The following is a 14,245-nucleotide window of genomic DNA, read 5'->3' as shown; positions in this document are numbered from 1 at the left end:
ACACTGGCTATTCTTCCATTTATTTGTGTCTTCTTTGATTTCTTTTATCAGTATTTTATCATTTTCTATATACAGATCTTTCACAATCATAGTTAAATTTATTCCTAAATGTTTTATTGTTTTTGGTGCTATGGTTAATGGGATTATTTCCTTTATTTCTATTTCAGGTCATTTGTTGTTAGTGTATAAAAACATGACTGATTTCAGTATGTTGATTTTTTAATCCTGCAACTTTACTGAATTTGTAGATTAGTGCTAACAATTTTTTTGGTGGTGACTTTAGGATTGTATGTATAAGATCATAGCATCTGCAGACAAAGAAAGTTTGCTTGTAACTTTCCTGTTTGGATATTTATTGCTGTTTTTTTGTTTGTTTCTTTGTTTTGCCTGATTTCTGTGGCTAGAACTCCCAGCACTATATTTCTAAGAGTGGTGAAAGCTGGCATCTTGTTTTGTTCTTAATCTTACAGAGAAAGCTTTCAACCTTTCAACACTGAGTATGATATTAGCATGGCTTGTCATGCTGCTGCTGCTACTGCTGCTGCTAAGTCACTTCAGTCGTGTCTGACTCTGTGCGACCCCATAGACTGCAGCCCACCAGGCTCCCCCGTCCCTGGGATTCTCCAGGCAAGAACACTGGAGTGGGTTGCCATTGCCTTCTCCAATGCATGGAAGTGAAAAGTGAAAGGGAAGTTGCTCAGTCGTGTCCGACTCCTAGCGACCCCATGGACTGCTGCCTACCAGGCTCCTCCGTCCATGGGATTTTCCAGGCAAGAGCACTGGAGTGGGTGCCATTGCCTTCTCCGATGGCTTGTCATATATGACCTTTATTATGTTGATGTATTTTCTTTCTGTGGGCTTCCCAGATGGTGCTAGTGGCAAAGAATTCACCTACCAATGCAGGAGGTATAAGAGTTCGATCATTGGGTTGAGAAGATCCCCTGGAGGAGGGCACAGCAATCCACTCCAGTATTCTTGCCTGGAGAATCCCATGGACAGAGGAGCTTGGTGGGCTATATAGTTCACAGGTATGCAAAGAGTCGGACATGACTGAAGCAACTTAGATTATATGCATTTCCTTCCATACTAAATTAGCTGAGAATTTTTGTCATAAAAAGATTTGGGCTTTGTCAAATTATTATATGAACCCGTTAAATTATTTAATAATTTTTATCTTATCTTCTATTAATGTGGTGTGTCACATGTTTTGAGTTGTGTATCTTGAAACATCATTATATCCCAGGGATAAAACCTGTTTGATCATGGTGTAGGATCCTTTTCATGTACTGCTGAATTCAGTTTGTTAGAATTTTGTTGAGAATTTTTGCACTTGAATTTCTCAGAGATATTGGCCTGTAGTTTTCTTTTTTTAACAGTGTCCTTATCTGGCTTTGGTATCAGGTAAAACTGACTTCGTAAAATGATTCTGTGAGTGTTCCCTTCTCTTCATTTTTTTGGAGGGAAGAGTTATGTAGGATTTGTGTTAATCATTCTTTAAATGATTGGTAGAATTCACCAGCAAAACCATTTGGTCCTTGGCTTTTCTTTTTAGGCAGATCTTGGATTACTGGTTTAATCTTACTCATTATCAGTCTATTCAGATTTTCTATTTTTTCATGATTCATTCTTGGTAGGTTGTATGTTTCTATGAATTTTCCAATTCTTCTAGGATATCCAGTTTGTTGGTGTTCATAGTAATTTCCTATGATTCTTTGTATTTCTGAGGTATCAGTTGTAATGTCTCCTCTTTAATTTCTGACTTTTTATTCCTTTTCTCTCTTTTTTTCTTAGTCTAGTTAAAAGGTTGTCAATTTTCTCTATCTTTAATAAAAAGATTTCCTAGTTTCCGTGATCTTTTCTATTTTCTATTGTTTTTCTGCTCTCTATGTCTTTCTTTCCGCTCTGTTCTTTATTTCCTTTTGTTGCTAACTTTGGGCTTAGTTTGTTCTTCTTTTTCTAGCTCCTTAAGTTGTAAAGTTAGATTGCTTATTTGAGATCTTTCTTTTTTCTTAATGAAGGCATTTATCATTATAAACTTTCCTCTTTGAACTGCTTCTGCTGTATCCCATATGTTTCGGTATGTTGTTTTTTCATTTTGGTTTGTTTTAAGATATTTTTACTTCTCTTTTGATTTCTTCTTTGATCATTAGTTCTTCTGCAGTATGTTGCTTAATTTCCACATATTTATTATTTTTCCAGCTGGCATACTGGTATTCATTTCTAGTTTTATACTACTGTGATAATGAAGTATTTGGTATAATGTCAATCTTCTTAAATTTGTTAACCCTTGTTCTATGACCTAGGATAGAAGCTGTCCTGCAGAATGTCCCAGGTAGAAGAATATGTTGGTTGGAGTCCTCTGTATATGTCTGTGAGCCTCATTTAGGGTAAAGTATCAGTTCAGTTCAGTTCAGTTGCTCAGTCTAGTCCGACTCTTTGCGACCCCATGAATTGCAGCACACCAGGCCTCCTGTCCATCACCAGCTCCCGGAGTTCACTCAGACTCACGTCCATCCAGTCAGTGATGCCATCCAGCCATCTCATCCTCTGTCGTCCCCTTCTCCTCCTGCCCCCAATCCCTCCCAGCATCAGAGTCTTTTCCAATGAGTCAACTCTTTGCACAAGGTGGCCAAAGTACTGGAGCTTCAACTTTAGCATCATTCCTTCCAAAGAAATCCCAGGGCCGATCTCCTTTAGAATGGATTGGTTGGATCTCCTTGCAGTCCAAGGGACTCTCAAGAGTCTTCTCCAACACCGCAGTTCAAAAGCATCAATTCTTCGGTGCTCAGCCTTCTTCACAGTCCAACTCTCACATCCATACATGACCACAGGAAAAACCATAGCCCTGACTAGACGGACCTTAGTCGGCAAAGTAATGTCTCTGCTTTTGAATATGCTATCTAGGTTGGTCATAACTTTTCTTCCAAGGAGTAAGCGTCTTTTAATTTCATGGCTGCAGTAGTTCAAGTGAATGTTTCTTTGCTGATTTTCTCTCTGGAGGATCCCTCCATTGTTGAAAGTGGGGTATTGAAGTCTTCTACTATTACTGAATTGCTGTCCATTTCTCCCTTCAGATCTGTTAGTATTTGAATAATATGTTTAGGTAGGTATGTGTTGATGGTTCTATTCACGAATTGACATTTTTATGGTTACGTAACCATTTTTGTCTCTAGTCATTACTTTTGGCTTAAATGGTCTATTTCACCTGATACAAGTATAGCTCACCTTGCTCTCTTTTGGTTTCCATTTGTATCAAATATATTTCTCCATTCTTCATTTTGAGCTTATATGTGTTATTTAATCCGAAGTGAGCCTGTTATAGGCAGCATAGAGTTGGTTCTTATTTTTCCCATCCAGCCACTATCACTTTTGACTGAAGAATTTAATCTATTTACAAATAGAGGATTATTAATAGGTAAGAACTTATTAATGCAATCTTATTCATTGTTTTATGGCTGTTTTGAAGTTCCCTCATTCCTTTCTTCCTCTCTTGTTACCTTCCCTTGTGGATTGGTGACTTTTTTTGTAGTTGTATGCTTTGATTTGCTTCTCTTTATCTTTTGTGAATCTACGGTAGGTTTTTGCTTTGTGGCTACCAAGAGGCTTAACATAAAACATCTTATAGACAGAACAGTCTTTTACGATTATAGCCACATAACTGATTGCATACATAAACTACCCGTTTACCACCCCTTTAATGTTGTTAACAATTTACCTCTTTTTATACTGCGTATTCATGCACATTATTGTAGCTATAGTTATTTTTTAACACTCTTATCCTTTAAACTTTATTCTAGAGTTAAGTGGTTAAGACACCACCAAATTACAGTGTTAGAGTATTCTGAATTTGACTATATACTAACCTTCCCCAGTGTGTTGTGTGCTCTCACGTTTTCATGCTCCTCATAGATTTTCCGTGTTCTTTGAAGTTACAGCATTGACTTCTCATTTGAAACAGCAATCACCTCCACCAGGCTTTACTTTGTGAAGATAAATATCTCTGTCAGTCCCCCTAGAGATTTGGAGGCTCTCTCAGCTAGGTTATGGACACACCTACTCCACTCTTCTTGTTCCCTCTTGTGGTTGAATTCTTCAGTTTATATGCCTTCTCTGGATTCTTAAGAGATGGGAATACCAGACCACCTGACCTGCCTCCTAAGAAATCTGTATGCAGGTCAAGAATCAACAGTTAGAACCAGATGTGGAACAATGGACTGGTTCCAAATTGGGAAAGGAGTACGTCAAGGCTGTATATTGTCACCCTGCATATTTAACTTGTATGCAGAGCACATCATGCAAAATGCCAGGCTGGATGAAGCACAGGTTGGAATCAAGATTGCTGGGAGAAATATCAATAACCTCAGATATGCAGATGACACTATCCTTATGGCAGAAAGCGAAGAAGAACTAAAGGGCCTCTTGATGAAAGTGAAAGAGGAGAGTGAAAAAATTGGCTTAAAACTCAACATTCAGAAAACTAAGATCATGGTATCTGGTCCCATCACTTCATGGGAAGTAGATGGGGAAACAACGGAAACAGTGACAGACTTTATTTGCGGGGGGCTCCAAAATCACTGTGGAGGGTGACTGCAGCCATGAAATTAAAAGACACTTGCTCCTTGGAAGAAAAGCTATGACAAACCTAGACAGCATATTAAAAAGCAGAGATATTACTTTGCCGACAAACATCTGTCTAGTCAAAGCTATGGTTTTTCCAGTGGTCATGTACAGATGTGAGAGTTGGACTGTGAAGAAAGCTGAACGCCGAAGAATTGATGCTTTTGAGCTTCGGTGTTGGAGAAGACTCTTGAGTGCCGGGGTCCAGCCCTGGTGGATTCAGGGAATTCGAAGCAGGGACGGAGTCGGAGTCTGGAAAAGGACTATTTAATTAGGAATATAAAGAGAGATTAGGAAAGAATAGTGTAGTGGGAAATTTAGTGGAGAAAAGAGGCTGAATAACTTGGTTTACAGGGAAGGCTAATAAAACCTCAGGACAAGAGATTTGCACCATCTACGTTGGGCCACTGGTGTCCATTTGAATAGCAGAGGGTGCCCCACCTTAGGCTCCCTCTCTCATGGATCTTAGAAGCCAGGGCAAGTGAGTAGACGTGGTGAGCCTCCCTGCCACAGATGGGAATTCAGCTTGTAAAGGAGAGGGAGGGAGAGGGAGAAAGAGAGAGATTAGACACGTGGGGAGCCAGATTTCCAAGAAACCAGTTCGAGAAGCTGGTCTGAGAAACTGGTCCATCCTTTATTGTTTGAAAAGCTTTTTATACTTTTTGGTTGTACATGGAGATCAATGGATAATACAAAATTATGCAGTGTCATCAGCCCTGACTCTTATCGAGACCAGGCTTTCTCTCTGCATACCTAGTTGTATAGATAAGTCTTAGGTGATTTACATCATTTTCTGGCCAGAAGGCCAATTAACATTTTACAGACCTTTTCTGATAAGGGTAATAGTGTTGTTCTGCCCAAAGTGCGGTGCCACTCTCAGAAAGCACTCAATAAAGTTACATTCTTACATAGCAAGGGTACAACATTTTATAACAAGAAAGTGAAGTACAAGAAAGTGGATTTATAACAAAGAGAAAATTAATTAACTCAAAAGTCTAGTATTGCTAACATCAAAACTACTATATTCCTATTTCTACATCCCGATTACATTGATTAATATCCTCCCAGGTACCTAAAAGATAAAGGATATGGAGGCCTGGCAGCAAACATTAACTCAACAAACTCTTCACCAAATTAATTCTTAGCTTCAAAAGGCTCTATATCTTTAAGATGTTTTAAGCTTCGTGCCTCTCACAGTTGGGGGCTGTAAACAATCCACAAATTGTAAAGTCAGGCAGACTGGTCAGATAAGTTAGAAAGCCATCAGAGGGATTTAAGCCGAGACATTATTTTTATATGCAGGAGACTGTTAACTGGAGCCCTGAGTTAATTCCTTTTAGAGGCAGAAGAGTGGAAAGCACAGTACAATAAGGCAGGCAGACTCTGGTTTTGGGGGTAGATGTTCAGGAAAACCCAGGGGGAACCCCTGAAGCCTGACTCACCTTGCCCATCAGGCCTCTCCACATGACCTTGTCATGGGTGGGATCTCCCATGCTGGCTCCCGGCACTTGAGAGTCCCCTGGACTGCAAGGAGATCCAATCAGTCTATTCTAAAGCAGATCAGTCCTGAATATTCATTGAAAGGACTGATGCTGAAGCTGAAACTCCAATATTTTGACCACCTGATGCAAAGAACTGACTCATTGGAAAAGACCCTGATGCTGGGAAAGATTGAAGGAGGGGGGAGAAGGGGATGACAGAGGATGAGATGGTTGGATGGCATCATTGACTCAATGAACATTAGTTTGAACAAGCTTCTGGAGTTAGTGATGGATAGGAAAGCCTGGTGTGCTGCAGTCCATGGGGTCACAAAGAGTTGGATACGACTGAGTGTCCGAACTGAACTGAACTGGATTCTGCAATGAACCTGGCCTAGGGCTGACTGCCCCTCTTTGGTTTTCCCAAAGGTGCACTCAAGCTCAAGTTTGGACAAACACTGGCATGCCGAGTTGGGCAGGAGTTCCACGCATGCTCACTTGCCATCTGCCAAAGCACCTTCTGCCACAGTGGGAGAGAGCATTTCTGTCAGTATCTCAAAAGCTGGGGAAGCAGTGTTCACTCACAGGCTCTCATTCCCTCAAAAAAGAGCGTAGACCAAGAAGACCTCTCTTGGCCTTACTGTGCTACTTTGGGGGATGGGAGATGCAAGTAAAGTCAAGCTGTATTCTTATCCCCTTTGAAACATCTAAACTCATGTAAGTGTACACACACACACACATACACATATTTTCCCCATCCAGTAACATGCTAGAACTTCTCTGGAAATTTGGACTTCCACAAAAGGCTCTTGTCATTCATTGGTGATTTTCTAAGACAGCACTTTCCAGGGGCTCCTGGGCCTCAACCAAGAGAAGCTGGAGCTAGATCACAGATCACTGCAGAGTCCTTAGCCAGAATCAAGGTTTAAATGCATATTGCCTGATGCACAGTGAGAAAGACTTCTCCTGAGCCCCTTGACATATGGTGCTGTATCCCACAACTCCCACAAAGACACCTTTATAAACAGATGCCAAACTAATGTTATTGATGAGGAAGACAAAAACAAGAAACATCTTATTCCACCATGACTGTGATGCCAGTTTCTGGAAACTCCTCTGTATCAGTCTTCCTATCAATGTCTGCTGGGAGAGGTGAAAGGAAAGAATAGAAGGCAAGTCTTTGTAAAGCTGAGTAGAAAAATAAAATCAAGAGCTAGGTATGACTTTGCAGGTATGACCACTGCTGACCATTTTAGCCACAGGTGGTCTGAAGGAAGGGACGAATATTATATATACAATCCAGAAAGAACAATAAATGGAATTTTAATATATTTATCATTCATTTTATTTTTTACATTATAAAGATTAATTTAAAAATATTTATTAAGGGCTTCCTGGTGGTCCAGTGGTTAAAAATCAGCCTTCCATTGCAGGGGACCAAGGGCTTGATCCGTGGTCCAGGAAGATTCCACATGTCTCAGAACAGCTAAGCCCATGTGTCTCAACTACTGAGCCCACATGGGTAGGACCTGTCTCTGCAACAACAAAAGCCACCACAATGAGAAGCCTAAACACTGCAATGAAGAGTAGCCCCTGCTTGCCGCAACTAGAGAAAGGCCATGCACAGCAACGAGGACCTAGCATAGCCAAAACTAAATAAATTAGTTAATTAAAACTATTTATTACACATCTACTATATGCAAAACACTGTTCTGGGCACTTCAAATACATAAGGGAACAACAAATGCATCTGTCTTCATGGAACTTACATTTGATAATAGCACATGCTTGGTGTAAAACATTAGAAAATACTAAACCTTGTAAGGAAGAAAAGAAAAAGTGTCTATTGCTCTACCAACAAAAGATAGTGAGTTTTTAACATTTTGATGCAGTTTTAGTTCATTTTGTTTGCTTTGCCTATCGTTGTTGTTCAGTCGCTGGGTCATGTCCGACTCTTTGTGACCCCATGAACTGCAGCACACCAGGTTTCTCTGTCCTCCACTGTCTCCCAGAGTTTGCTCAGATTCATGTCCTTTGAGTTGGTGATGCTATCTAACAATCTCATCCTCTGTCACTCCCTTTCCTTTTGCATCATGTCTTTCCCAGCATCCAGGTCCTTTCCACTGAGTCAGCCCTTAGCATCAGGTGGCCAAAGTATTGGAGTTTCCACTTCAGCATCAGTCCTTCTAATGAATATCCAGAGTTGATTTCCTGTAGGATTGACCGGTTTGATCTCCTTGCTTTCCAAGTGACTCTCAAGAGTCTTCTCCAGCACCACAATTTAAAAGCATCAATTCTACAGCACTCAGCCTTCTCAATGGTCCTACTGTCATATCTGTAAATGACTACTGGAAAAATAATAATTTTGACTATAGGGACATATGTTGGCAAAGTGATGTCTCTGTTTTTTAATACGCTGTCTAGTTTTGTCATAGCTTTCCTTCCAAGGAGCAAGCATCTTTTAATTTCATGACTGCAGTCACCCTCTGCAGTGATTTTGGAGCCCAAGAAAATAAAATCTGTCACTGCTTCCACTTTTCTCCCTTCTATTTGCATGAAATGATAGGATCAGATGCCATGATCTTAGTTGTTTGAATGTTGAATTTCAAGCCAGTTTTTTCACTCTCCTCTTTTACCCTCATAAAGAGGCTCTTTAGCCCCTCTTCACTTTCTGCCATTAGAGTGGCATCATCTGCATATCTGAGGTTGTTGATATTTCTCCCTGCATTCTTGATTTCAACTTATGAGTCATTCAGCCCAGCATTTCCCAGCTTTCCTGGTGGTTCAGATGTTAAAGAATCTGCCTGCAATGCAGATCTGAGTTCAATCCCTGGGTTGGGAACATCCACTGGAGAAGAGAATGGCTACCCACTCTAGTATTCTTGCCTGAAAAATCATGGACAGAGGAGCCTGGTGGGCTACAGTCCATGGGATTGCAAAGAGTTGGACACGACTAAGGGACAAACACTTTCACTTTCACTCTGCATATAAATTAAATAAACAGGGTGACAATATACAGCCTTGTAGGACTCCTTTCCCAATTTTGAAGCAGTCAGTAATCCCATGTAAGGAACTGCTGCTTTTTGCCCCACATACAGGTTTTGCAAGAGACAGGTAAGGTAGTCTGTTATTTCCATAGTTTGTTGTGATCCACAGTCAAAGGCTTTAGCATAGTTCAGGAAGCAGAGGTACATGTTTTTCTGTAATTCCCTTGCTTTCTTTGTGATCCAGCAAATGTTTGATCTCTGATTCTCTGTCTTTTCTAAACCCAGCTTGTACATCTGGAAGTTCTCCATTCGCATACTACTGAAGCCTAGTATGAAGGATTTTGAGCATTTCCTTACTAGCATGTGAAATGAACACAATTGTACAATAGCTTGAACATTCTTTGGCATTGCCCTTCTTTGGGACTGAAAGCCACTTCCCCATTGATGAGGCTGTGATCCATGAAGGGGATGCCTACATTCACACATATATATAGTTTTAAAATTTGGGATTTTATTGTACCCTTGACTTACATAACATTATACAGTTTGTAAAAGGATATGAAACTGTCAATGCCTCTTCATAAAAGTTGCCAAATGGCTTTCCAGGAGTTTTGTTAATCAATGATCTGAGTTGTTAGGGGCTTAATATAAACAGAGCTTGGTAATACATTGATTAGATGTATGTGTGTATGAAAGAGAGAGAAAAGTGGGTGAGAAAAGAAAAAGGGATGCTTCTCAGATTTATGACTTGTTCTACTAACAGGCAGATGTGGAGATCAATACACAAGAATAAATTCAGTAAAAGGAGTAAATTTCATATGCAAAAAATATGGTTTTGAGGTACTCCATGGGCATCCCAACAGAGCCACCAGCCTAGAGCTGAACATTAATGTCTGAGCTGGAGATTTGGGTCTGAATTTTATATTAAGCAAGATGAAGAATGAGATCACCTAGCTAGAGTGTGTAGAATAAGAGGAAAATAAAAGCTGAGTTTCAGCGAATTTCCACTGTCCCAGAGACTTGGCCTTGGACTCTCCAGTCTGGGGGACCCTGGGATGGGTGGGATATTTCTAGGATAATCTAGAGTTTCCATCTACTCTGACATTCACTTAAGATGTCTCTGGAGTTCCCTGATTGAGTTATCCCTTGGGTATATCCCTAATCAAATTGGCTCATGGGATCAAAATTGAGGTATAGATTTTATTTACTTCCTCCCTTTCCCTCCACATGCTCATACATTCTTTAAATTTAGCTTAGATTTTTTCCAGCTAAGATTTTTAAATCATGATAGGAAAGTACAAGGGAAAATTGTGCACTGAAAGTCTAGAAACATTATTGCATTATTGCAAAATTATGTGTAAAATGGAATTTTGGGAGTCCTAGCAGTGGAATGTGAAATTCATATTTTGGTACCTGAACTTTCAGAAGTCAAAATGAGTCAGTTTAAAGACAATTTAAAAACAAATTTAATTCTTTTTTATGGCTAACATTCCACCGTATATACGTGCCACATCTCTAATCATTCTTCTCTGATGGGCATTTAGGTTATTTCCATGTCCTGGCTATTGTAAATAGTGCTGCAATGAACATTGGGGTGCATGTATCTTTTTGAATTATGATTTTCTCTAGATATATGCCCAGGACTGGAATTGCTGGATCGTGTGGTAGCTCTATTTTTCTTTTTTTTTTTTAACATTAATTTATTTGTTTTAATTGGAGGCTAATTACTTTACAATATTGTAGTGGTTTTTGCCATACATTGATATGAATCAGCCATGGGAGTACGCATGTCCCCCATCCTGAACCCCTTCCCACCTCCCTCCCCATCCCATCCCTCAGGGTTGTCCCAGTGCACCGGCTTTGAGTGCCCTGTTTCATGCATCAAACTTGGACTAGTGATCTATTTCACATATGCTAATATACATGTTTCAATGCTATTCTCTCAAATCATTCCACCCTTGCCTTCTCCTACAGACCTGTTCTCCCATCACCCCCTGGGCTGCCTCTCGCTGCAGAGCTACGGGAGAAGCTGTGTACACTGTCTCCAGCCTATGGCTGCACATCCCTGAAAATGACCAGCAAATCCTGAGCTCTCTAGGCCCAAGTCAGAGGGCACAGGGCCCTGAGTGATCCCCTTCACACCTGACTCTGCAGGACCTGTCGCTGAGTCTGATCTCCTCCCCTCCTTCCTCACCCAGTTCCTCAGGAACCCCTGCCTTGCCCAGCCACCTGCTGTCAAAGGAGAACAGTGCCAGCGTCAGCCTTTTACCTCCTCTGCCCTTGGCTGCTCCAGACCCAGTACAGAAGGGCAGCTCCCAGCCCCTGTCAATCATCTGCTCAGCCCACGGCTCCCTGCCCCCCGGGTCCCCACACCCCAGCAGTGTACCCAATGCCCCACTCCTGAGCTGCACCTCAAGCCTGTCATGCCTTGGCCGTGCCCCCAGTATACACCAGGCCCATGTAAGCAGTGCCCAGAAACCTAGCCTGAAGTTCAAAGAGCTTGGGTTACCCCCCAAGACCTGGCAGCATTCTCCAAGGACAAAAACCACCAAGGGAGCCCTGGAGTCCAGCTGTGTCTGGGACCCCCCAGAGAGGCATCCTGATGGTTCTGCCTTCCAGGATGCATACAAGCCACCTTGCCCCTCCCTGTGTGCCCAGGTCCAGGCTGCCAGGCTCCCTCCCCAGCTCTTGGCCTGGGCCTTGCGCTTTTTGATGGAGCCACAGCTGGACTCTGAACTGACCCAGATGCGAGGGCTTGTGGGAGGATGTGTGCACGGGTCCAGGCCTGGGGGCGGATAAACAGAGCTCCACACTAGCTTCCTTCGAATTTTTTTAATAAAATAATATCATGCAGCAGCAAAAAAAAAAAAAAGACTGTAAAAATGCTTCTCCCAAAAGTCTGTTCTTTATATCTGTGTCTCTTTTGCTGTCTTGCATATAGGGTCATCGTTACCATCTTTCTAAATTCCATATATATGTGTTAATATACTCTATTGGTGTTTTTCTTTCTCACTTACTTCACTCTGTATAATAGGCTCCAGTTTCTTCCACCTCTTTAGAACTGATTCAAATCCATTCTATTTAGTAGCTGAGTAATATTCCATTATGTGTCTATTTTCTTTTTAAGGAACTTCCACACTGTTCTTTATAGTGGCTTCACAGGGAATCTACACTCCTCCATAGGGAATTTACATTCCCATCAACAGTGTAGGAGGGTACTCTTTCCTCCACACATTTCCCACCATTTATTGTTTATAGATTTTTAGGTGATGGCTATTCTGACCAATGTGAGGTAATAAATCATTGTAGTTTTTTAAACTCTTTATTGAACTTGTTATAATATTCTTTTGATATATATATATTCTTTTGATATATATATATTTACCTTGAAGCATGAGGCTATTAGCTCCCCAACCAGGGGTTGAACCCATACCCCCTGCATTGGAAGGCAAACTGTTATCCACTGGACCACACGAATCCAGAGTGGTCAATCCCCTTCACTGTAGATTTGATTTGTATTTCTCTAATGATTAGTAATGTTGAGCATCTTTTCATGTGCTTGTTTTCTATTTGTATGTCTTCTTTGGAGAAATGTCTATTTAGATCTTGGGCCTATTTTTTGATTGGGTGTTTTTTTTTTTTTTTTTTGGAGCTGCTTAAGCTGTATATTTTTTGGAGATTAATCCTTTGTTGTTTGCTTCTTTTGCAAATATTCTCTCCCATTCTGAGGGTTCTCTTTTTGTTTTGTTTATGGTTTCCTTTGCTGTGCAAACTCTTTAAAGTTTAATTTGCTTCTGTATTTTTTTCATTACTCTAAGAGGAGGATTGAAAAAGGTTTTGCTGTGACTTATGTCAAAGACACTTTTACCTATGTTTTCCTCTAAGAGTTTCATAGTATCCAGCCTTAAATTTAGGTCTGTAATCCATTTTGAGTTTATTTTTGCATGTGGTGTTACTGAGTGTTCTAACTGTATTCACTTATGCAGCTGTTCTATTTTCCCAGTGCTACTTATTGCACAGACTATCTTTTCTCCATTGTATATTCTTGCCTTCTTTGTCATAGATTCAGTTCAGTTCAGTTGCTCAGTCGTGTCCAACTCTTTGCGACCCCATGAATCACAGCACGCCGGGCCTCCCTGACCATCACCAAATCCCGGAGTTCACTCAGACTCATGTCCATCGAGTCAGTGATACCATCCAACCATCTCATCCTCTGTCGACCCCTTCTCCTACTGCCCCCAATCCCTCCCAGCATCAGGGTCTTTTCCAATGAGTCAACTCTTAGCATGAGGTGGCCAAAGTACTGGAGTTTCACCTTCAGCATCAGTCCTTCCAGAGAACACCCAGGACTGATCTCGTTTAGAATGGACTGATTGGATCTCCTTGCAGTCCAAGGGACTCTCAAGAGTCTTCTCCAACACCGCAGTTCAAAAGCATCAATTCTTCGGTGCTCAGCCTTCTTCACAGTCCAACTCTCACATCCATACATGATTACTGGAAAAACCATAGCCTTGACTAGACGGACCTCAGTTGGCAAAGTAATGTCTCTGCTTTTGAATATGCTATCTAGGTTGGTCATAACTTTTCTTCCAAGGAGTAAGCGTCTTTTAATTTCATGGCTGCAATCACCATCTGCAGTGATTTTGGAGCCCCCAAAAATAAAGTCTGACACTGTTTCCACTGTTTCCCCATCTATTTCCCATGAAGTGATGGGACTGGATGCCATGATTTTCGTTTTCTGAATGTTGAGCTTTAAGCCAACTTTTTCACTCTCCTCTTTCACTTTCATCAAGAGGCTTTTGAGTTCCTCTTCACTTTCTGCCATAAGGGTGGTGTCATCTGCATATCTGAGGTTATTGATATTTCTCCCAGCAGTCTTGATTCCAGCTTGTGCTTCCTCCAGTCCAGTGTTTCTCATGATGTACTCTGCATAGAAGTTAAATAAGCAGGGTGACAATATACAGCCTTGACATACTCCTTTTCCTATTTGGAACCAGTCTGTTATTCCATGTCCAGTTGTAATTGTTGCTTCCTGACCTGCATACAGATTTTTCAAGAGGCAGGTCAGGTGGTCATAGAGCAGGTGACCATAATTAGGTGCATGGGTTTATCTCTGGTCTCCATCCTGTTCCATTGATCTATACTTCTGTGTGTGTGTCTGTG

The 14,245-nt window shown here is 41.1% G+C and overlaps 1 protein-coding gene across 1 annotated transcript; it reads left to right on the top strand.

Moving 5' to 3' along the window:
• The first annotated feature begins 7,314 nt into the window (after positions 1 to 7,314).
• Positions 7,315 to 11,881, top strand: LOC138094436 (adrenocortical dysplasia protein homolog). The gene is made up of 3 exons (XM_068990519.1): positions 7,315 to 7,326; positions 11,057 to 11,201; positions 11,289 to 11,881. The coding sequence occupies exons 1-3, from the start codon at positions 7,315 to 7,317 to the stop codon at positions 11,879 to 11,881; spliced, it is 750 nt and encodes a 249-aa protein (XP_068846620.1).
• Positions 11,882 to 14,245: the final 2,364 nt, after the last annotated feature.

This window comes from Capricornis sumatraensis, chromosome 18 (assembly GCF_032405125.1).
Source record: "Capricornis sumatraensis isolate serow.1 chromosome 18, serow.2, whole genome shotgun sequence".
Classification (NCBI taxonomy): Eukaryota; Metazoa; Chordata; class Mammalia; order Artiodactyla; family Bovidae; genus Capricornis; species Capricornis sumatraensis.
This window is presented reverse-complemented; position numbering and strand designations above follow the sequence as displayed.